The following is a 25,267-nucleotide window of genomic DNA, read 5'->3' on the forward strand; positions in this document are numbered from 1 at the left end:
GCGCAACGTCTGTGGAGCAGGATCAGGGGAATACTGTCCAAGTCGACGAGTCCCCCATCACTCCAATGTGTGATGTCACAGGAGGTGCGTATGTATTTACATAACACATAAAGACCAAGACCCCCGATCCATCAAAGCTTTACGCCAGAAAATTGACATTAATGGCTTAGTTGAGAAATTTTTTGCTAAACGACACTACAAGAATTTTGCGTCACTTGGTGATAGTGTAGCGTCTGTCGGATTCATGACAAGAGGTGGCGTATCTGACTCCTCCCTGCCCCATCATCATGAAAAATGCCAGTATTGATGAATCTGGGCCCAAGACCTAGAGAAAAAAATAAACCCACACTCTAAATGCATCCATTATGTCTGTATCATACACACTGCACCCAGGTCTGCCCAGCGTTCCTGACAAAGGGTTGGCTTTGTATGGTTTTACAGTCATGGTGGCTTCCTGTCAGCATTGCTTCTTTGTAAGACTTCTTATATAGGAACATTGCTGTTTACATGGGAATTTCTGTCTTTGGCATTTATGGCATATACATTTCTGGGACCCTCACCTATCAAGAAGATAGGGGTCAACTTGCTGGTGTCCCTCTGTAATTCCACTAAACTTAAGGGGGCTTTACACATAGCGATATCGCTAGCAATATCGCTAAAGCGTCACCGATTTTGTGACGCAGCAGCGATATCGCAATGTGTGATACTTGCCTCCGACCGTCTCCCCCGCTGGTTATCGCTGATCGCGCGAGATCGTCCACGTCCATTTCTCGTCGACTGCTTCCTGCTGGTGCCGCCGAGCGACGCGTGGACACGGGTGGGAGGACGGCTTCATCGCTGCGACTGAAAGGTAAGTAACGACCGCTGCTATGTCGCTGTGAGATCTGCCTGTGTGGCAGCTCACTAGCGACCATTTAGCAATGTACCAGCGATCCTGGCCGCGTCATATTGTGGTCGGGATCGCTGGTGCATCGCAAAATGTAAAGGGAGCTTTAAGTGGAGATCTGGCCAATTGCACCACATTCTCTTAACTTACAGAAAAGGCAGAATGTGGAAATTGATATATGGGGGAGTGGGGGGTCATTCACAGATACTGTATTCCTGGTGATGGAAGCTTTGCTTAGAAGGAATTTTTTATATATCCTATGGCGTACAGTCCCGACCATTGTTAAATGTGTGCTTATGGCAACGTGGTTGGTCACATTTGGTTTTGTTTCTAAATTTTACCTTTTATTTTAACTAAACTTTTCACTTTTCCTTATCTATCAGGTCGTTCATATTGTGTTTTCTCACAGCGAATGTTAAACCAGTGCCTGGAATCATTGGTGCAAAAAATTCAAAGTGGGGTTGTCATCAATTTTGAAAAATCTGGTCCTGATCCCCCTCTTTCTGAAGGTTAGCAAACTTTTGTTTATCAATTTATCTATAATTTTTCTAAGGGGTTGTCCAGATTTATAACAAGCTTACTGTAGCTCTGTGAGTGCAGCATAGAGCCGTCACGTCGTGCGCAGCACCCACTGTGAGGATTATCTGGTGCCTGTGATGCATAAATGCATAACCCCTGGCCACATTCCAATTAGTCATGCACCGTCCACGTCTCGCATAGCAACCACAGTTACGAGTCTCCAGTGCCTGTGATATGCATAATCCCGGTCTCAATCCAACTAGACATGCATCATCACGTCTCACACAGCAACCACAGTTACGAGTCTCCAGTGCCTGTGATATGCATAATCCCGGTCACAATCCAACTAGACATGCACCATCACGTCTCTCTCAGCAACCACAGTTAGGATTCTCCAGTGCCTGTGATATGCTTATCCACAGTCACATTCCAACTAGACATGCACGGCATTGCTCAATTTCAACACCGGAGAAGCCTCATGGCATGTTTGCATGATAAACCTGGACAGTCCCTTTTAAGGTCTCCCACACTTAAGCTGCTTATGAACAATGTGGAATAACTCCATGGTGACTGACGATATTGTTGCTAAGGCCTGTTTCACACATCAGTTTTTTTTTGTCAGTTAAAATCCGCTAAAATGGCGGAGAACGGATCCGTTCCTGCACTGACCACAACGTTTGGCCCCGGACTGTTTTTAACGGATCCGTCAAAGGAAGAATTTTAAAGGAACCGCTGCCTGGGTTGGGGAAGAGAGAGTTTTTCAGCCGCCAGAACAGCGTTTAGGGTTAAATTTGCAGCCGAGGCAAATCCTCCGGGCATGTGCAATGTAAAATGCAGATCTGGGCGCCCGAAAAAACGTTGCATCGTCCGTCCAGGCATGTCGGCGGACGCCAAGATTTTGGCGGATCCGCAAAAAACCGATCCAACGGATGGCCATCCGTCAAGATCTGCCGGTAATGCAACTCAATGGGGAAAAAAATGGATCCGCCGTTTTTTTTTGCAAAACGGCGGATTTTGACTGATGGTAAAGTACGGATGTGTGAAACAGGCCTTATGAGCAGCTTTACACTTGGTCTACAATTGGCAGTTTTGTTTTGTTTTTTTTACTAACTGGTCTTAGTAAATTAGTGTTTTAAGCGATTATTGGGGGGCCATCAGTAAATTTTATTTTAATTTTTTAAATGCATGGATTGTTTAAAATTAACTGTGCTTCCAGCGCAGACCGCTATGGAGGTTTTTCTTCTCTGTAAGTTGAGCCTTTAGTTTTTGGAAGTTACAGCACTGCCTGTGCGTGGTGGCAACGGTCGGGTGACTAGAAGAGCGCATTAGAGGAACATCCGATGATGCACTCCTCTACTCACCTGATCACTGCTGCGACTTCAAAATAGAGGAAACACCGCTTGTGAAGTTGGTGCGGACCACCATAGCAGCCTGCACTGGATCTGCGGGGGCTCTGGAAGGCTACAGTTTTACTACATTTGTTATTTTGAAGCAATCGACACCTTTAAATATTTTAATATCTTGACAACTGTATACATATCTAATATATACTTGCTTTGTAATGTCTTCACATCCTGTTCCGTCCACATGTGTCTGGATCCCAGAATTTAAAGCGGCGGAAGTTCACAGACAGCCTTATTGAGACACCCAAGTGATGGACACCCAATATGGAAACACCACACACACGCTGCATACGCCGTACGCACCCCGCACGCTGCATACGCCGTACGCACCCCGCACGCTCCGTACGCGTAGTTTTAATGTGACCGCCGCTATCTGTCTGCACAAAGATGGTGGCCGTCTGATTTACTGCACGAATTCTGCACAGGCAGTGAATCATTCAGCTGATCCCGGCGGCAGATGCGCGACGTGTCTGCAGGCAGAGGAAACCGGTCACATTAAAGGGGTTTTCCCATGAACTAAAGTTAAAAATTGTCTGACCGTGTACAGAGCATACCACATCTCCTGGGCAGGGGAGGAGGAAGCAAGAGACAATACTGACATTACAGCAGGGGATCAGAGGATTCATTTTGTGAGGTAAAATATTTCACTGACTGTTTTTAAACAATATTTTACCTCACAAAATGTATCCTCTGCGATCTCCTGCTGTAATGTCAGTATTGTCTTTTGCAAGAGCACATGGGGTACACAGGTCAAAGAGATGACATGAGAGCAGATAGGGGAGACAGCTCAAACGGGACAGCACATGAGGGGAGAACACAGGAAGGAGACAGCAGACAAGGGATAGCACATGGGGTAGACAGGTCAAAGAAGAACGCACAGATGGGAGAAGTCAGCACATGGGGAAAGAGAGAGTGGATAGGTGGGTGAGCACATGGGGGGGGGGGGGGGGAGAGATTCTCAATGCTGCAAATCCTGCACCCATCATGACATTACCGCCCTCCCGATATGATGGCATCGGGCCTCTATCTAATATTACATATTCATAGAACTTTCAACGTTTCATTCTGTAAATATAGTTTTTTTTGTGTGTGTTTTTTTGGCAAAACCCCAGTGTCCTGTTTTGTGTTAAATGAGTGTTTATTCATGGCGAGGCCCTTTGCTGATGCTTGCACTGTAGTAATACCCAGCAGCTAGAGCAGATTGCGTTCTGTTATGGGTCTCGTGTATAACTCTGAGCACTGCCAAATTATCAGGCTCCCACTGCTACTACTCAGATCCTGTTAGGCATCTTGTGCCTTGGACGGCGACATCCAGATCTGCTGCTTCTCTGCCGGTAAGGCACCATGGAGATGGAGCGCTCTTTATGAACCTCAAGGAATACTTCCCCCAACCTGTAATCAATGATTTAGATTAGCAAGAGAGTTCTTAAAATACGTGTTGTAAACAGTGGTTATTCCCACGCTGCTTCTTGTCGGGCCAGCTGGCATGCAATAGGAAAATGCTATCCGTGAAAGGAATCTGAGGCTGAGGGATGTTCAGTGTTTTCTACGGGGAGGGGGGATGGTCTTGTCCTTAGTATTTTTGGATCTTTTCACTTCCTATGGCTGCACTGCAATCTGTGACTACTCCACAATGTAGGTCTGCCATAGACCTGCCATAATCCTGCCTGTAATTTACGCTTCATGTGCATTGCAGATGTCCTCCATTATGTGGATTCAGTACCATTTCTGATGCAGTCATTACTAGGAAATAATTTGAGTGCAATTTTGCACACATTTATTAATCAGTATTCTAAATCTTGTTGTGCAGAGCCTTACATTGTTGCCATAGCTGATATTTGGTGTGAAAATGCGTTGTTTGCAATCAAACAAAGCAAAGTCTGCCAAGGGTTACACTGCTTTACAATTTCCCAACCCAACGTTGAGTGGCGTCTCTCCAGGCTTGATAATTTGGGTGGTAGAGGTGCTCCACAACACCATATGCTCATTTAGTGTATAACCTTGGCATCTTGTTGGTGTTTACCATTATTTGCATTGAGATTACATTTAAGTTTTTGATCCTAATATGTTGAATTTCAGATGGAGTTACAGAAGCCGTCAAACCAGTCGGACCTCAGCCATGGCACAACTGCCGAAAATTAATCTACGTTAGACCAAATCCTAAAACTGGAGTACCGCTGGGCCACTGGCCGGTACCTGAATCTTTTTGGCCAGATCAGAATTCTCCAACCTTGGTAAGTTCAGAAGAAATTAAAGGGAATCTGATAGAGCAACATATGCATACAAATGGTTTGGGGTATAAAATTCAGTTGAAAAAGTCCAGCAGTATTTTTACATGGTAAGCCCTCTCCTCTGTTAATGAGAAATCGGGGGAGAAAAGCCAAATGTGGTTTATCCGCACTGCTGTATCTATGTAGATATACGGTTTGTGTCCCGAGGAAGAAGTCTGGAGTGACTTTGATACATGTTGACTAAGGCTGAGTTCACATGTGGCGTTTTTTTCGCGTTTCCGTGGCGGTTTTAACAGCGCGATTTTGCCGCGAAAAATAAGCATCCCATGCATTCCTATCGGATTCCGCAATGCTGTGCTAATGCTGCGGTTTTTACCGCGGCGGAATCGCTTCGCGTAAAAAAAACGCAGCATGCTCCATTTCGCAGAATCGCGGCGATCCCGCACCCGTAGGAATGCATGGTTCTGCTTACTTTCCGCATGTGGCTGTGCACACCATGCGAAAAGTAAGCAGAACATTTGCGGATGGTACCCACTGTCCTCCGGGCTTTGGGTACCATATCCCTGTGAAAAATAGAATATAAAATTAAAAAATATTGTTATTCTCACCTTCCGACGTCCCGCGCAGCCATCCTGCCTCTCTCCATGCTCCCGGTCCCAGTAAGCCTTTGCTTACTGGGACCGGGAGCATTAAGCCTTTGCGAGCGATGGCGTCCGTTCTCGCGGGATCGCGAAGTCTTGCGGTCATTCGCATGACGTCATCGCGAATGACCACGAGACGTCACGATCCTGCGAGATCAGACGTCATCGCAGTAATTGTCGCAAAGGATTACTGGGAGCGTGGAGAGAGGCGGGAAGGCTGCGCGGGACGTCGGAAGATGAGAATAACTTTTTTTTTTATTTTTTACATTCTATCTTTTACTATTGATGCCGCATAGGCGGCCTCAATAGTAAAAAAGTTGGTCACACTCGTCAAACACTGTTTCACGAGTGTGACCAACCTGTCAATCAGTTCTCCAAGCGATGCTCCAGATCGCTTGGAAAACGCTAGCAATTCTGCAAGCTAATTACGCTTGCAAAATGCTAGTTTTTCCGCAGGAAAATCGCGGGAATTTAAAATGCGATTTTTCCCGCGGAATTAGAATTTCGGCATTCTCGCGGTAATTTCAGTGAGTTTCGCTACTTGTGAACCCAGCCTAAAAAGCATGAAATAAAAAATCCTTTATTAGGCTACTTTCAGACTTCAGTTTTTTAAATCCGGCGCGCTGCAGCGAAAAGTTGTCAAACCTGATCCGGTAGAAGCCGCAGCCCGACGGATCATCTGAGACCGGAAACGGTGCAGGAAAGGGAGAGGGTGATAGTCTTCTGGTATGCGCAGTGGAAAAAAGCGGTCCGGCGCTGTAAAAAAAAAAAAAAAACCGTTGCAGGGAATGTTTTTTGCAGACGCCGGACAGGTATTTTTTTGCCGTATCCGGCAAAAGCCGGACATGCCGCATGGCCATCACGCGCAATGCAGCAATAATGCTAATCTAAGGCAAAAAAAGCCGGATCTGGTGGCAACCAGCGCCAGATCCGGCTTTTACATTTTTCGCCGCATCGCGCCTGATGCAGAAAAACTGAAGTCTAAAAGTAGCCTTATACTTGCATTTGGATATTCATTGCCTAACAGCAGCACAGATGATCACATTTAGCTCCCCCCCCCCCCCCCCCCCCCTTTCCTGGTTGGAAGACCTGTGGCTCTACAGCAGCTGTTTTCATGTGTATTCATGGTTTTGTGTCACACAACCTTATCAGGTTAGCAGATCTTTCATTTGCCTAATTGTTGTTCTCTGATAAGATGCTATTAGTGGGGGTTTTTTGTGTGTTTTTTGTTTTTTTTGCTCTTAGTTTGTTAATGGCAAAATCTGCGTTTGAATTGAAATGCAAATAAGGCTGAAGAGCTATGGTAGATCTGAAGCCTGTCACTCCAGCTCTTCTCTGCCCGCTGTGGTCTCCTCCTTCCTATCTGACTTCTTTGCTTGAAGGTGGCGCTGGATGGGGAATAGAGCTGGAGTGACAGAAGCTTCAGATCTGCTATAGCTCTTCAGCCTCATTTGCATATCAATGATTTATCTGTAACTGAGCAAGGGACCGACTATGTAAAGGTATTGCAGGACTCGTTTTGGAAAAGCTACATAAACATATAAATGGTTTGTGGTGTGGAATCATGTTGACAAATTATTAAAAGCAGATTTATCAACACTGTCTTAAGTTTGCACTGTCATAGTAGTAGACTGGACAGTCTGAAAATGACGACCGATGTATCAAGCGATCTGTCTGGTGCATTGTAAGGCTTCAGTCTGAGTTGTTACCAGCTTAGTTGGCTGCCTTTGCACCATAAATTAATACCAGTTTTGGGATAATTTTTTGTTAACTGGCTCAGTGTGGGCTGATAATTTTTAGTCCCTGTCCCACCCCAGAATGATGCACAAAAAACCTTAAGATGGTGCAGGTTATTCAGCAGTTTTTGTTCATTTTGCCCCCAAATCCTGATGCAGTTATGTTACGTTTCCCCCATTGTTTGTGATATTGCATCATATTGATCACATCAGAAACAGAGCAGAACATACACCCCCCTGACACTAAAATGTGCACAACTTGGCAGTTCAATATTTTTCTGATACACCTCTGAAAGCTGCATATTTGTAACAGACCTTTTCTCACTTAAGGCCCTGTCACACATAGCGATCTCGCTAGCGAGATCGCTGCTGAGTCACAAGTTTTGTGACACAACAGCGATCTCACCAGCGAGATTTCGCTGTGTGACAGCGATCAGCGACCGGCCCCCCCTGCCGGTATCGCTGATCGCTCTGGGAAACCTCTGGGCTTTTCTTTGGTCGCTGGTCTCCCGCTGGCCAGCACGCATTGCTGCGTGTGACAGGCGGGAGACCAGCGATCAGCTGGTAACTAACGTACACATCGGGTATCTAAGGGAACTAACCGAACACAGCAACACCGCGCGCTCGGCGTCGCTGTGCTGATCGCTGGTGAAGCTGTCTGTGTGACAGCTCACCAGCGATCATGTAGCGATTTACCAGCGATCCTGACACCTTGATATCGTTGTCGGGATCGCTGGTGAGTTGCTATGTGTAACGGTACCTTTAGTCTGGATCAAGCCTTGCATGGTTCAGTGAGGGGGGTGATTGTGGCTGCCAGACTTGTTTGTGATATCTAACTGGCTCATTTTTTTTGGCTTTTTTTTTTTCTTCCCCTGTTTCCCCACAAACAGCCCCCTCGATCTGCTCATCCCATTGTGAAATTTTCATGCACCAACTCTGAGCCAATGGTTATTGAGAAGCTGCCATTTGACAAGTATGAATTGGAGCCATCACCACTGACGCAGTATATTCTGGAGAGGAAATCCCCTCATACTTGCTGGCCTGTAAGTACATAGTAAGATGTGGTTTGTTTTTTTGTTTTTTTTCCAAACCTCCCTTTCGTATCATTTAGTTACGGCTCTCCACATTTGCAGAGCGTGTTTAAAGGGGTTGTCCAGTGACGCTATCCATAGGATAGGTGATAACTGATAAATTAATGGAGGTCTGACCACCTGGACTGATCGTAAGAACCAGTTACTTATGCTTTAAAATTCAGCAGTGCCATAGGGAATGAATGAAGCCGCTTTTGGCCATGTGCAAGTCAACGCAGATGACATGCCTTGTGCTGATCTGTGCGAATACCAGTAGTCTGACTCCAACCAATCAATAAGTCATCACTATTGAGAGAACCTTAGTAGACAATCTCCTTGTCACCTTCATGATCTTTTACATAAACTTGCATTATGGCGATCACGCAGGCACAAGAGCAGTGCCTGTGCAGTCGCTACCGGAGCTCGGCGTAAGTGATAGCCGAGCTCCAGCTGTCAGGGCCATGAACGGCACACACACTGCGCCATTTAACCCCCTAAATCTAGATCAATTACAACGTTTAGGAGGCAAGTGGAGGGGGGCTCCCTTTCCCTTCCATTTGGCGCCCTGGGAAGTCATTGCAAGGGCCGATAGTTTCCATGGCTGCCTGAGGTCATTATGACAATCTCTGGATCTGACAGCTACAGGTCTTGTTAGACCATCCCCAGATCACGGTAATAGAGGCGTTCTGTCAGATTGCCACTGACTGATGTAATGCATTAAACCAGCGATCAAACTAATATAGGTTGGTCCCATATAGAGAATAAGTATAAAAGTTTAAAAAAAAAAAAAAAAAAAATGCACTTTTAAATCAGAAAACAAAAATGGAAAAAAATATTTACTTAAAAATAAACAAAAGCACACATTTGTTTTTGCAGCATTTAGAACAACCTGAACTTTAGAATTGTCATGTTAGTTCATTGTAAGGTGCTGTGGAATATGTTGGTGCTATGTAAATATTTGCCCCTTCAGTGAACACTAATAAAAAAAAAAAAAAAAAAAACCTATGCTTCATCATACCACTATACAAAAAGTAGAGTAAAACTCGATAGTCTAATGTAAATAATCATAAAGAACAGACTCCAGCTGCATATAAAATTCCTCTTTATTGGATGAAGTTAGAATGTGCACATAATTTGGCTCTCCATATAGCCGCACCAGGACAGAAGCTAAGCGTTTCGACCTATACGGTCTTTGTCAAAGCCATGGCTTGATCATGATTGAGTGCCTAGTCACTTGAAACACGTAGAACGCAAGCCTTGTTGTTTTATGCTGGCTTTTAACCTCACTTGTATGGATTAAGTGAATAAAGGATTTGCATTTCCACTATATCGTGGAGCTGGATATTCATCTTTGTTACTTTGGATCAGGCGCTTGGACACAGCGGTCCCGTGCTCCTATGCTGGAATGCTATTTCTGGTGAGCTGGATTTATATGTTGGATCTAAAAAGTAGTACCCTCTTTACATATAGGTTATTGGTGCACTCAAAAGAAGTTGAACAATGAACTGAGGTTTTATCAGGGCTGTGGAGTCAGTAAGCCAAACCTCTGACTCGACTCCTCAATTTCCCTGACATCGACTCAGACTCTAACGCCACCAAAATGGGCTCTGACTCCGACTCCACGACTCCGACTCAGTCGGTAAGCCAAGCCTCCAACTCAACCAAAATGGACTCTGACTCCACAACCCTGTGTTTTTTTTGTTTTTTTTTTCATTATCCCTTATAAAAATTAAAAATGTGGGTCGAAAACATTTTAGTGGTAAAAATGTAATCATTAATTCTTGACCACCCAATGGTATAAAATTGTTACACTCTTGTGGTGTTGATATGATCACTACACCCCTAGACAACTTAATTAAGGTGCAGTTTGTAAAATGGGGTCACTTATGGGGGGGTTCTGTTTTTCTGGCACCTCGGGGGCTCTACCAATGTGACATGAAACCTGCAAACCATTACCGCAAAATTTGAACTCCAATATGGCGCCTCTTCCCCCTCTAATCTTTGGAATTTGCCTCAAAAGTAGTATTTGACCAGATGGGGATCTTCGTAATCGGAAGAAAAAAAAAATTACGCTTCGTTACTCAATTTCTCCCATTACCCCTGCTGAAAATTAAAAACTTAGGCCAAAGCAACACTTAAGTGGAAAAAATAATTTTCTATTTACTCCGCTTAATACAATTCTGTGAATGGCCTTGGATAAAAAAAAAAAAAGCTTGATTCACCCCTAAGTGAATTCTTAGAGAAATGTAGTTTCAAAATGGGGTCACTTGTGGGGGTTTCTGCTTTTTTGCCATTCTATTCCAGCCAAAATGTCACTCCAAAACTCAAATGTTGCTGCTTCCCTTCCGAGCCCTGCCATGTGGCCGAACTGTAGCTTTCAATTAATTAATAATAATAATTTATATAGTATAATTGATTCCATGGTGCTGTACATGAGAAGGGGTTACATACAAATTACAGATATAACTTACAGTAAGCAAACTAACAATGACAGACTGATACAGAGGGGAGAGGACCCTGCCCTTTTGGGCTTACATGCTACAGGATGGTGGGGAAGGAGACAGTAGGTTGGTGGGTTGCAGCAGTTCCGGTGTTGGTTGAGGTGATATCACCGGTAGTGGTGAGAGAGAGAAGGAGGTAGCGGGGTCATTGCAGGCTGTAGGCTTTCTTGAAGAGGTGGGTTTTCAGGTTCCGTCTGAAGGATCTGAATGTGGTTGATAGTTGGACTTGTTGGGGCAAAGAATTCCAGAGAATAGGGGATATTCGGAAGAAGTCTTGGAGGCGGTTGGGTGAGGAGTGAATAAGTGTGGAGGAGAGAAGGAGGTCTTGGGAGGACCGGAGATTACTTGAGGGAAGATATCGGGAGATTAGTTCAGAGACCTATGGGGGACACAGGTTATAGATACCACATATGTGGTATCTGTGTACTCAAAAGAATATTGACCAGACAATTTCTCCTGTTACCCCTGTGAAGATGAAAAATTTGGAGCAAAAGCATAATTTTGTGGGGGAAAAAGGTATTGTTTCGTTTTCACGGCTCAGTATTAGAAAATAAATTCCTTGAGGGTCTAGTTTCCCAAAAAGGATCACTTGTTGGGGGGTTTCCATTTGTTAGGCAATACAGGGGCTCTCCAAATGCGACTGCTATCGATTTCAACCTGTTTTGAGCTCAAACGGCGCTCCTTCCCTGCCGAGCTCCCAAACAGTAGTTTTTCACCACATATGAGGCATCTGTGTACTCAGAAGAAATTGCACAACAAATTGTTTAATCCATTTTCTCCTGTTACACTTGTGAAAACTAAAAAACTGGGGCAAAACCAACATTTTTGTGGGGAAAAAGTAAAACTTTGATTTTTATTCTCTTCCAAATTTCTTTAGTTCAGGTGAAGCACCTGAAGGGTTAATACACTTCTTGAATGTGGTTTGGAGGGGTTCAGTTTTTAAAATGGGTATTTTCTATCACTGGCCCATCATAGTCGCCAAAATTCCAATATTTTCATGCACAAAAAAATTCGTCCTATATTTACCACTATCATGAAGTACAGTATGTCACAAAAAACTCTCTCCGAATCACCGGGATCCATTGAAGCGTTCCAGTTATTAGCGCATAGTGACACTGGTCAGAAATGTAAAATGTTGCTTGGACAGGATTGGGCATACAGGCTGGGGGGTGAAGGGGTTAAATTATACGCCAGGACACATTCACTAGAGCCATATACTCTGCTCCATCCTGCGCTTGTGGTCTTTTCGAGCCATTGTAATCCTAAGGACCCGTTTATTGTGTAGGTTAACCCCTTCATGCTATGGCCATTTTTTGTTTACATTTTTTCCTCCACTTCTTCCAAGAGCCATAATTTGTCTTTATTTTTCCGTCTATAGCTGTTTGGGCTTGTTTTTTGTGTAGCGTTGTACTTTCGAGTGGCTCCATTGATTTTTACCATATAGTGTACTGGAAAATGAGGGGGGGGAAACTTCCAAATGGCTTTTTTTTTTTTTTTTTTTTTTTATTTGCCCTGTTCATTATACAGTAAAAGTGACCTGGCAATAGGATTCCTCAGGTCAGTACAAGTACGCAGATTGTAGAGTTGGAAGGGACCTCCTGGGCCATCTAGTCCAACCCCCTGCTCAAAGCAGGATTCGCTAAATCATCCCAGTCAGATGTCTGTCCAGCCTCTGTTTGAAGACTTCCGTTGAAGGAGAACTCATCACTTCTCGTGGCAGCTTGTTCCACTCATTGATCACTCTAACTGTCAAAAAGTTTTTTCTAATATCTAATCTGTGTCTCCTCCCATTCAGTTTCATCCCATTGCTTCTAGCCTTTCCTTGTGCAAATGCGAATAAAGTTGCAGATACCAAATATGTACAGTTTATATTTCTTTATTAAGTGGAGAAAAGATTCTGAAAATTGCAGTTTTTGCGTTTGTCACTTTCAGAGACCTGTTGCATATCCATTTTTCGGGATATGGGTCTGTCAGGACTTTGTGCCCTGAGCTGATTTTTTTTTTTTTTTTACCATTTTGGAGTACCTGCATTGTTTGGATCGCCTTTTCTTGCAATGTTGCACCTCTAATTCTGGCATGTGTTTTTTTTTTTTTGTTTGTTTTTGTTTTTTTTTTTTTTGTTTTTTTTTGTTCCTCGTTACGCAGTTAACTGATCTGATTATTTTGGTAGATCAGACAAATCTGAGCACAGCAATACCAAATGTGGGTTTTTCTTTTCAGTTGGGCGGGGGTAGTTGATCTGACATGGTGTTTGTTTTTTGTTGGGGGGGGGGGGTTGTTTACTAAATTTAATAGTTGCCTTTGCAGACTTGAAGTTATGATCCTCCAGTTGCTTGTGCTATACTTAGTAATGCTTCATAGGAGGTCATAATGACGGGTATCTGCAGACCCCCTGCTGTTATGATATTGCATCGGCTCCCTGCTTTTACCAGACGTGCGCCAATGGGCAGCTGGAATGTTGTCCTTACGGCCAGTATGTCAATTGATCTGACAGCGGGATTTTACTGGTTTAACAGCCACAAGTGGAGCTCCGATCCACCCACAGCTGTTACAGGTACATGGCAGCTCAGCACCACTGCATGTCTGACTATTGTCACATTCACGCTGCACTACATCTCCTGGAAATAACCCTGTGTGCGACAATCCGTTGCTTTCAGATAAAGGTCCGGAATCTAGGAACGAAACGTCAAATATATAGTGCAGTTGGACTCTCCAAATAAAATTTTCACTGCTCAACCTGAGTGCAGAGTTTGGGTTACGGATGGTATCCCTACTGAGGCACCACTACTCTAACGGAGCGACATATGGTACCATATAATGGCACATAGGTCTGCAGCAGGAAAGGGTTAAGCCAGGTTATAATCTGATGAACTGGTATTACAAATAGACGAGCTACAGGGGTATATGATACTATGTTCTTTTAATTACAAGGTGTTCGTGGTAAACAGTGCGAAGTACAGTGAACTCGGTCATCCTTTTGGTTACTTGAAAGCCAGCACTGCCCTAAATTGTGTAAATCTGTTTGTGATGCCTTACAACTACCCTGTACTCCTCCCGTTATTAGGTAAGTCTTTACAGATGCTGTTCTGGTTGGGTTTAATTTGTCACTCCCCCTTGTGTAAATGTTTCTATTTTGTGTTAATTTTCTGACACACCTTAAATAATAAAAAATGCTCTCCTGTGGTCCTCTCATGTTCATGAGCTCTGCTTAACCCTGCCCCACCACTTCCGGTCTATGCACAGTAACTCCGCCCCAACACTTTCTGCCTATGCAAAATTTAACTTGAAATTTCTTGTAATTGAAGCAAAAACAAAAAAATTCTTTTAAGCTGCCATATTTTCAATTTTAGAGTTTTTGGAACCATGTTTACCCTCAAGTAAATACAGTCTTTCATGTTTCTTTGCAGATGACTTGTTTAAAATTCACAAGGCTAAACCATCTCTGAAATGGAGGCAACTTTTTGAGAACTATTTGAAAACCATGCCACCTTACTATATTGGAGTATGTGTCATGTGTGTCGTCTATGTTGGCATTTTACTTGTTGGCAGGCCTCGGCATGCTGGTAACATGCTCGTTTTTTTTTTCCAGCCTTTAAAAAAAGCGTTAAGGATGATGGGTGCTCCAAACCTCATACCAGAAAATCTGGAGTATGGACTGAGTTATAGCGTGGTCTCCTACCTCAAAAAACTTAGCCAGCAGGTAACGTGTGCTAGCTTTTGCTTTGTAACTGCTGATCTGCGGTGGTATGGCTCCCGGTGCCATGTTTCTTCGGTAATGCCGTTCTATGACCTAGTTGGCTCGTAGATGACTAGAAATCTGACGTGGTGCCTAACTAGCAAAACCCCGGCTCTCGTTTTACCTATCTTTTAGAAATCCGCTTAGAACATTTAAACATTTCTACTAAACCTTTTTACCTTTCTCTACTTCAGGCTAAAATGGAATCTGATCGAGTGCTCACTTCCATCGGGAAAAAGTGTCCACAGGAAGCTGGTATCAAAGTCCAAAATGGCACAAGTATCCCATCGCTGGCCGTCAGGAAGGACTTTAAACTTTTATTGCAGGAAATTACAGGAGAAATGCCGCAGAGAATGCTAGAACTGAACGTGAAGGAGTTTGCTGGCTTCCAGATAGCCCTGCTGAATAAGGTAGCGCTCAGTGACACATCTGATATGACATAAAGTATAGGTCTATCATAAACCTGCATTTGTTTGTGGTTTTTTTTTTTTTCCTCCTGCAGGACCTGAAACCACAGACATTTAGAAATGCTTATGACATCTCGAGAACTAATCTTTTGGATCACCTAACACGAATGAGGACAAATCTCCTTAAGTCATCCCGCAGGTTCTTTAGTGGACAAGATGAAGGTGAGAAGGTGCAGTGTGGTAAAGGGGTTATGTGGCCATACTTTCCCACAGTGCTAAGTGCTGTGGAGTCGGTAAGTCAAACCTCTGACTCCGAACCCACAGCACTGGTCTCTACTGAGCATGTGCATAAAGTGCAGCACAGATTCATCTCCACTACTACTCCACAGCCCTGGTCACTACTGAGCATGTACATAAAGTGCAGCACAGATTCATCTCCACTACTACTCCACAGCACTGGTCACTACTGAGTATGTGCATAAAGTACAGCACAGATTCATCTCCACTACTACTCCATAGCACTGGTCACTACTGAGCATGTATAGAAAGTGCAGCACAGATTCATCTCCACTACTACTCCACAGCTCTGGTCACTACTGAGCATGTATAGAAAGTGCAGCACAGATTCATCTCCACTACTACTCCACAGCACTGGTCACTACTGAGCATGTGCATAAAGTGCAGCACAGATTCATCTCCACTACTACTCCATAGCACTGGTCACTACTGAGCATGTATAGAAAGTGCAGCACAGATTCATCTCCACTACTACTCCATAGCACTGGTCACTACTGAGCATGTATAGAAAGTGCAGCACAGATTCATCTCCACTACTACTCCACAGCACTGGTCACTACTGAGCATGTACATAAAGTGCAGCACAGATTCATCTCCACTACTACACAGCACTGGTCACTACTGAGCATGTGCATAAAGTGCAGCACAGAGTCCTCTCCACTGGTCACTACTGAGCATGTACATAAAGAGAAGCAGAGATTCATCTCCACTACTACTCCACTACTACTCCACAGCACTGGTCACTACTGAGCATGTGCATAAAGTGCAGTATGGATTCATCTCCACTACTACTCCACAGCACTGGTCATTACTGAGCATGTGCATAAAGTGCAGCACAGATTCATCTCCACTACTACTCCACAGCTCTGGTCACTACTGAGCATGTGCATAAAGTGCAGCACAGATTCATCTTCACTACTACTCCACAGCACTGGTCACTACTGAGCATGTGCATAAAGTGCAACACAGATTCTTCTCCACTACTACTCCACAGCACTGGTCACTACTGAGCATGTGCATAAAGTGCAGCACAGATTCATCTCAACTAACAGCCGAGATCAGGAACAGAACAGACATTTATAGGACATTTCATAACTTTCCCAAATTCTTGTGAAAACATTTACAGCACGTCCTGCATTGTACTACTGTACTCTATGTATTTTATACTTTAGGAGTCTGTCCATTTTATACCAGCTCCACCAAAATGGACTCCGACTCCACAGCCCTGCTTTCTCACCCTATCCGATGGGAAGGGTTATCACTGCAACTGAGCCGGTACAATTAGCAAGACCACTGAATATTGCATTAGTCTTTTACAAAAAAAAAAAAAAAAAATTGGGACCAGCAAACGATAAGGTTTCCTGTATTCTAGATTGGTTTATAGATTTGCTATTGCTCTTTGAATTAGTTTGTAAGTACAGCAAAAAAGTGGAGTTGCTCGCAATGTACTTATAGGTATTATATACATGCATCTTTCTTTCCACAGACCAGATACACAGTATCCCCATAGTTCAGATGGGAAATTATCAAGAATACCTAAGGAATATCCCATCACCACTAAGAGAGCTGGACGCCGATCAGCCCAAGAGACTACATACATTTGGAAATCCCTTTAAACTGGACAAAAAGGTAAGTTTGGGCCATTTCACGGTCTCGTCTCCTGGTGTTAGATTCAACAAAGCGCTGTTACAAGATTCATTGTGTTGATACATGGAAACTGGTTCAGATCCCGACCTATAGTTTCATTATCAAAGACTTACCATGTAGAAAAGTGTATGAGCTGGGACTGCCATTCATTTAGGTATTAATGGATTCCAATGCATCTTCATGTTCTGATATATTTTTTTCATTCGTATACAATGTAAGCTCTCCACCTCAGGTCTCTTATAGATGTCTCTATTTCCCATGTGGTCTGTATTTTACATTGGTGGGACCCATACCATTATACTCTATGGGGCTGTTTGAAATCATTTTATTTGGTGACTTTTACCATCTAGGGGAAAGAGAATAAAATGTAATTATACTGTTACATCAACCTCAATAAAGCAAACTTGTAATGTAAAAGAAATAAGAGAACAGGGAAAGATTCGGAGGGGATGGAGGAAAGGGGGAAAAAAAAGTGGACAAAAAAGGGGGTAAGGAAAGAAACAGCGAAAGAGAGGGATAAAGGGAAATAAGTTTGGTCCATAGTACAATCAGTTATAACTTCACAGGTTTTCAATAAAAATATTTATGTATAGAGGTTATTCCTGCTTGTGGAGACGTATTTATTCCAGGAAGACCATCTAGAATAATTTAAGATGTTTCTTAAGCAAAGGAGTATTCATAAGGCCGGTTTCACATTAGCGCTTTTTAAGCGCACGCACGGCCGGGGGTAGCTCCGCCCCCGAGCCGGCTCTCTGCCCGGCGTGCCCGCCCCTTGCTTGTAGCTCCGCCTGCGATCGGCGCACCCTATCTTTAGCATAGGGTGCGCAGATCGTGCGCAGGCCGTGCGCTAGTTGCGCTTTGACCTGCGCTGCGCACTTTTGACGGTCCGCCGTGCGCGCCAAAATCCGAAAAGTTTGATTTTGGCGCGCACGGCGCACCGTCAAAAGTGCGCAGCGCAGGTCAAAGCGCAACTAGCGCACGATCTGCGCACCCTATGCTAAAGATAGGGTGCGCCGATCGCAGGCGCCGCTGTCCGCTAGTAGGCGGCGCTACAAGCAAGGGGCGGGCACGCCGGGCAGAGAGCCGGCTCGGGGGCGGAGCTACCCCCGGCCGTGCGTGCGCTTAAAAAGCGCTAATGTGAAACCGGCCTCAGTGGACACTTTTTCTATAATATGTGAAATAGTAGAAACAATAAGTAGAAGAGACAGAAGATTCGGCACTGCTCCTTAACCCCTAAGCAGCTCCATGACTGCTATTCAAGTCCAAAATCACACACCTGGACCGACCACCAAACTACCGTCCGAACGGGTGCTCAATTCAGAAAAGCAAATCTGTAATCTGATTATGTACAAAAGAGAAAAAAAGTGATGGCACTCACCGTTCTGTCGTGAAAATTGTTTATTGATTAAAAGGCATTGGCACGGGAGGAGCGTACAGAGTGGACGATGGCCGTTTCATGCACATGCGCTTCAACGGGTTCTCGAGGACCCGTTGAAGTGCAAGTGCGTGAAACGGCTGTCGTCCACTCTGTACATTCCTCCCGTGCCAATGCCTTTTAATCAATAAAGAATTTTCACAACAGAACGGTGAGTGCCATCACTTTTTTTTCTCTTTTGTACATAATCAAACATAATAAGACTTCCATTTAGATGTAATAAGTTTTGTTATAGCAAATGTGATTTGCAATATATTTCATCTTCTGGGGGAGCAAGTTTGAATTGGAGGGAAAGAGATAGTTGAGGGATTTTAACCGTAGAGGTATTGACTTCATTTAGTAATTTAGAGATTTCTTTCCATATTGTTAGAAATTTAGGCCATGTCCAGACGGATCTGTAGCTATAGGGCTGTTTGTATGACTTTCTGCAATGACATCAGTTTATCTGCTATGCAAAAAAAAAGCTGAGAAATGTAAGATTTTAATACAAACCATGGCTCAAAATTGCACATTCAAGTCTATGGGTCTGTGAAACCCAAAAAGCTTATTGTTGGCTCCTTAGTTTGTTTTTCACTTTGACTGCTGGATCGGAGAAGCTGGAGGAGCAGCCCACCATCAAGGTTTGGGGTTTTTGTGTAAAAGAAAGCTAATATTAAGAGAGAAAAAAGCCTGACACTGCTGAAAATCATAAATGAATTTGGTTCGTTTTTATTCATGTGCAAAACTGAGGTCCAAGTTTTATTAACTTTGCTTTTTCTACCTCTCTAGGGGATGATGATTGATGAAGCTGATGAGTTTGTGACGGGTCATCAAAACAAGCACAAGCGACCAGGAGAACCGAATATGTTGGGGGTCCCAAAAAGGAGGCGATGTATGTCTCCGCTCTTGCGCAATAGACCTCCGTCTCCAGTTGTAAACAACCACGTAGGGGGAAAGGGATCGCCAGCCCCCACAATCCAGAGTTCACCGGACATGCCGAAACCCGGAGCAATAAATAAACGTATGTATGGGCTGCTACATGCATTTATGTGTCGCAGATATTTAAGTATCTCATTCAAACATATTACTTACAAAACGTGCTAGTGCCAGAGTACAACAATTACACTACTATATATATACTTTATTAAAGAGTATCTTCATCTTTGCCGTGCAGATTTGGAAATGGTTAGCAACATTGTACTTCTGAAGTCTGTATCTAGGGCAGAACTGTAGGTGTCCAGCTCCATACTTAGCTTCTCGCACTTATTGTACGACATTGCATTGGGGCATCTGCATTAGTATGACATTTCCCCTCCATTCCTTTTCATTGCAGCTGTCATAAAGTGCACGATACCCTGGAGCACTGTCACTATGAGATCCGGGTAGGAAGTGTTTCTCTAATATGGCAGCTCTCAAGACCTTTTTACGGATGTCTGATATTAAATACATTATTGTTTCACTTCTATGGACTTGTGCGTTTTAGAGCCATAAGTTACAGGTTTCCTCAAGCTACCTGCTGTGTTGCAGTAACCAAGCCGGCATGCTGTGGGGCCTCCTCCATCAGTTTCCACGTTATCTTTCCACTTCACACGTGTGTTTAGCACAATCTGAGTATAGACTACGACTGGACAGCCACATATATGCCTGTGAGAACGAGTTCAGGTCAGATGACCTGTGGCCTGTCTGTACTGGCTTCATCATGGTGTCACGATTTTTTTCTTTTTAAATTTAAAACCAAATTGTTCCATTACTGCTATGTCTGAGTCTTTGTTATTTATTCTTGTAATTCTTCGTTCTAATGTTAAGTTCACCAAAAAGAAATGTGCATTTTTTTTCGCCAACCAACTGTGCCTGTACCACAGAATTTCTGTGAGTTTGCTTTTTCTCATCTGACTCATTCCGAGTTTTTGATTGACCAGCAACATAGAGGAGAAAAGTCGCATGTCCACAAAGAAGCTCTGTGGTATAATGCATTTTTTCTCTTCAGACTTGGCAAGTTATTACTCGGTGGCATCACTTTAGAATGAAGGGGCACAGAAAAGAAAACTTAACCTGCATTGTTGGGAGAAGTCCTAAGTATAAATGAAAAAATCCATTGAAAGGTCTTCTTTAAATATGTTGCTTTTCCTTAAACCCACCCCCTCCACACACTCTTGGGATCGTACTGCACATTGTTATACCGTGGTGACATCTACCTTCATGAGCTGGTCCTTAGAGTTTGGAGCTCTGCATTGGGAACATGTAGCTGAGTGTTCTCCACATTATAAGGCCTATTATGATTAAAGGAGTTGTCATGGGAGAATTCCTGTTAACATCCAGATAGTTGACACTTGGTAAAAGAACATTAGCGTGAAATTTGTTCTGATTCCAGAACCCCTTAGACATCTCTTGCATGTTGGGTCCTTCAGCTCCTTTCTCTTCGCATGTCTTCACACTTCTGAGAGAGAAGCTTTTCTGTTTTGAAGTAACATGGAAGTGATCTAAGGGTGAGGTCTGAAATCGGGACATTAATGCCAATTTAGAGAAGCACTCCCAATAAAATTATTGCCTATACTTGTTTGTGTAGTGCAACTGTTAATGTACTCACGGATGGCCGATTTCCCCAGCTCCAGGTCCTCTTCTCGCGCTATTCCAACTTGCTAACTCTGAGCTAGATGTACAGGTTAAATGTATGGAGCATCAGAACGAGGCCCCGTATATATACATTGTAATGGCTGCTTCCGGGAAGTCAGAATAACAGGCCTGTGACTCGGAAGAGGACTGGAGCAGCGCTGGAAACTGGTGAGTATATTAACACAATCGCCATCTTTCCCAATCGCCAACAATATGTACACATTTGCACAGATAAAGCAATAAAAAAACTGTGAGTGCTTCTCTATTATATGAAGTTCTGTTTGGGGAAATGGCTATAAACTTTTGCTGTCAGCCCTAGTAATACCGTTATTCAATGTACTTAACTATTTTTTATTTTTTTTTTTGCTTTTTAAGATCCCAGCTTGCATAATATATTGCCAACAGAAAATGCAGAGAACCATGTTGAAGACCAACTCTCAACAGATGAATTCCTGGATAATTCAGACCAGTTTGAGACTTTGTCCCAGGTTTCCTTAAATTCCCTACAAAACGCCATCGATTCCACCGAAAACGGAGACCCCGACTGCTTCGATTCTAATAACTCTGATCTATTTGTTGAAAATTCAAAGCCACCCGGAGACTTGGGAAACTGCGTTGGCCATGACACTGCTGCATTTTCGCACAAGATGAGGAGGTTGCGGCCTTGTCGGAGCTATGAGGAGGTCAATGTAGAGCTTAAAAGAAGAATAATGAAAGAGATCAGGAAGCCTGGAAGAAGTATGTTATCCTAATGCCGTAGTCAGTCTCTCTTATAGCATTGATACATCCTCATATAGTTACACCGTTACACCAGTTTACGGTGTACTGAGTGAGTCACTAATGGTTTTATTTGGCAAATTTTTGTGCCATAAGCGCTTAGTGCTCCATAGCGCAGCCAATTGTTTAAATACACCTTTCCACCTGTTTTTCCCCTGTGTTGCCAGTTCTCTGGCTCTATGAAGCCAGAGCTGTCAACTAAACTGGTGGGAATGAAGGGAAAAACAAACAGGTGGGAAGCTGTGGTTAAATGAGGCTGATAGTCCCTTTAACCCCTTCACTTTCAGGTCAGTACGAATACTTGGATACCAAAAATGTAAAGTTTTATTTGTGGTGGAAAAAACCTGAAATTTGTAAGAAAGTTTTTGTCGTCATTTTCCAAGACCTTTAACATTCATTTTTTCTGGGCCTGGGTGAGGGCTATTTTTTTTTTTTTTTTTGTCACTTAGCTGGCGGGTTTGTTTTGTAGCATTTGGGGTAGATATGATGATTTGATCTTTCTTATTGCATTTTGCAATGTTGCAGCATTAAAAAAAACATAAGTCTGGCTTTTTGATTTTTTTTTGTTGCACCGTTTGCCAATCGGACTAAATGTTTTAATACTGTGATTGGACACTTCTGAACTCGGTGATCCCAAATACTTGTTTTGTTTATTTTAGTGTTTTGATGTTTTTTAAATCGGTAAAAGGGGGTGATTGGAACTTTATTTTTTAATGATTAACTTAACAGCTGTGGGTGGATCTCTGATCCACCTGCGGCTGTTAAAGGCACTTAATGGCTTATAAAATCAGCCATCAAGTGCAGGGAAAGATGTTGCCTCAGTCGTAAAGGGGTTAAGATAGATGAATAACTCGTACGTGCAGTCATTGTATTTTAGCTTTTGTATTGTCTGTTTTTCTTGTAGAGTATGAGACTATTTTTTCATTGTTAAAAGACGTACAAGGGAATCTGCAAACGCGTCTCCACTTTCTGCAGAATGTTATCAAGGAGGCGGCAAGGTAAGTTGCGCTGGCTTATAGTAAAAAAAAAAAAAAAAAAAACAATGCAACTGTGATAAATATTGCAGTAATAACACTTTGACCCCGATTCATTATTGCCAGTCTAGCTGTTCGAGATGGCTTTTAGCCTGATTAATTTGGTGAAATTTCTCAACAGTCCCCCTCCTGGTGTACTTGAGTATTGCAAAATTTTGGTGAAATTTGTTTAACTTTGGCGCTAACATGCAACAGTTCAAGACAACAAGAGAGCTCATTTTTGACTGCGCTAAATTTATGAATCGCAGCACTGTGGTGTCAGTAAGCCAAACCTCCGACGACTCAGTTTCCCTGACCCTACAGCACTGGTCACTACTGAGCATGTGCATAAAGTGCAGCACAGATTCATCTCCACTACTACTCCTCAGTACTGGTCACTACTGAGCATGTACATAAGTGCAGCACAGATTCATCTCCACTACTACTCCACAGCCCTGGTCACTACTGAGCATGTACATAAAGTGCAGCACAGATTCATCTCAACTAAAAGCTGAGATCCTAAGATCAGGAACAGACATGGGTAATTTCGTAACTTTCCCAAATTCTTATGAAAACACTTACAGTACTTCCTGCATTGTACTACTGTACCCAATGTATTATATATTTTAGGAGTCGGTCCATTTTATACCGGCTCCAGCTCCACAATAATGGACTCCGATTTCACAGCTCTGATGAATCCATGCTTGTAATTTTGAAGAATTTGGCATCCAAAACTGCAACTAATGCCACAAGACAAAAAAGAAAGTGACTTGGGCTACTTTCACACTAGCGTTTCCTGGAGCTGCGGAGGGATGCGCACAGCCGCCGTGAAGCTCCGCCCACGGCTGCACCTCCTTTGGTCAGCTCCGCCTATGGACCCATGACGCTGCAGCAAAATGCAACACTGTGCGTTTGGCGAAGGTCGGCGCACCGTCAAAAGGACGCATGCGCCGGCAAACGCATACCTGCGTACTCAATGTTAAAGATAGGGTACGCAGGTCGAATGCAGCATCATGCGCCCATAGGCAGAGCTGACCGGAGGAGGTGCGGCCGTGGGCGGAGCTTCACGGCGGCCATGCGCATCCCTCCACAGCTCCAGGAAACGCAAGTGTGAAAGTAGCTTGGAAAAAAATAACAAATCAAGGCCTGTGGTTATGTATGTGTCTGGGGTATATACTATAGAAGGTCTTTGCTTATTTTATCTGAGCCTTACATATGTCGGAAACTGGATGAGGTAATGGAAGAGATGGGTCGTCTTCATGTATTTAAAACATTTCTGATTGAGCATTTAAATGTGGCTGTAATGAGAACCTGTCATATTGAATGTTATCTGATCGGCGGGCAGGATGTCATAGAGCAGGACGAGCTGAACAGATTTACATTTCTTCTACGCCACATTGGGGGACACATACAGTCCCAGGGGGCAGGACCCGACCCCATACCTCCACTCCTGTGTTCAGGCAGGTTGTCGCTGTTCGGGGTCTTGTCTCATCCTCCGGGCGATGTAGCAGAGCTGGAGGAGGTCTTAAAGGGATATGCTCAATTGATCCACCCTGTGGTAGGGGGATGGAGAGCTCTGGGGCTGATTCAGGGCATCCGAAAAAGCGCTGCTCAAGTCCTTCTCCATGCACTCCTGTGCTACGTCCTGTTGCGCTTGCCCACGTATCCGTGGAGTACCGACCGTAAAGGAACCCACTGTCTGTGTCCCCCAATGATTGGCTCGGAGAAAAGGATTTTACGGTGAGTACACAAAAATCCCTATTTTTGTCTGAAAAGCTTCAGTAAAACTAATATTCATTCATTGGGGTCTGTGTGCACAGGAGTCCAGTGGGCTGCCCTACTGGTGATCGACAGTCATCCCAATGTGACAGTTATCTTCATACACAATTGCTAGTAGTACCGCCCACTGGACTCCTGTTTTATGCATTGACATGCATAGTTTATATTGACACCTGTTATACTGAAACTTTTCAAGCAAACCAATGTATCATTGTGCTCTGCTTCTCCTCTATTCCATAGTGTCTACAGATTGGACTGGATGTAGTCGATAGGTTCCTTTTTAAAGGGATATTCCAGGACTTTGAGGCCGGGTCCTTAAAATAGGCCATTAATATTGGATCAGCGGAGCTCTGACTTCCAGCCTCCTCACAACCAGCTGATCATACAATCATTGATTGTTTACTAGTGGCAGCTCCATACATTCTGTAGCGACTCTGCCTGCACCTTACTCCTATTCAGATTAATGGGACCTGACCACCAAAAACTGCCTCTTCAAAATGTGTAAATTTGAGCGCCCATACCCTCCCTCAATCGACTAGTCTGGTGCCAGGAGTCAAAACTCCTATCCGTTTATTGTTGACCTCTGTTTCATTGTCC

At 43.6% G+C, this 25,267-nt stretch overlaps 1 protein-coding gene across 1 annotated transcript in view; it reads left to right on the plus strand.

Moving 5' to 3' along the window:
- INTS6 (integrator complex subunit 6) overlaps nt 1–25,267 on the plus strand; it is a 56,308-nt gene that overhangs the window by 30,159 nt on the left and 882 nt on the right. The window contains exons 5-17 of the mRNA XM_073583314.1: nt 1–84; nt 1,270–1,395; nt 4,888–5,042; nt 8,307–8,459; nt 13,919–14,051; nt 14,395–14,489; nt 14,577–14,687; nt 14,918–15,133; nt 15,226–15,352; nt 16,914–17,056; nt 19,278–19,509; nt 21,477–21,839; nt 22,783–22,876. The exon at nt 1–84 is cut by the window's left edge and continues 100 nt beyond it. Coding sequence (XP_073439415.1) covers nt 1–84; nt 1,270–1,395; nt 4,888–5,042; nt 8,307–8,459; nt 13,919–14,051; nt 14,395–14,489; nt 14,577–14,687; nt 14,918–15,133; nt 15,226–15,352; nt 16,914–17,056; nt 19,278–19,509; nt 21,477–21,839; nt 22,783–22,876 — 2,032 coding nt within the window. The remainder of the gene's footprint in view (nt 85–1,269; nt 1,396–4,887; nt 5,043–8,306; nt 8,460–13,918; nt 14,052–14,394; nt 14,490–14,576; nt 14,688–14,917; nt 15,134–15,225; nt 15,353–16,913; nt 17,057–19,277; nt 19,510–21,476; nt 21,840–22,782; nt 22,877–25,267) is intronic.

This window comes from Dendrobates tinctorius, unplaced genomic scaffold (assembly GCF_039654945.1).
Source record: "Dendrobates tinctorius isolate UK_male_01 unplaced genomic scaffold, ASM3965494v1 ptg000075l, whole genome shotgun sequence".
In the NCBI taxonomy this organism is placed as follows: domain Eukaryota; kingdom Metazoa; phylum Chordata; class Amphibia; order Anura; family Dendrobatidae; genus Dendrobates; species Dendrobates tinctorius.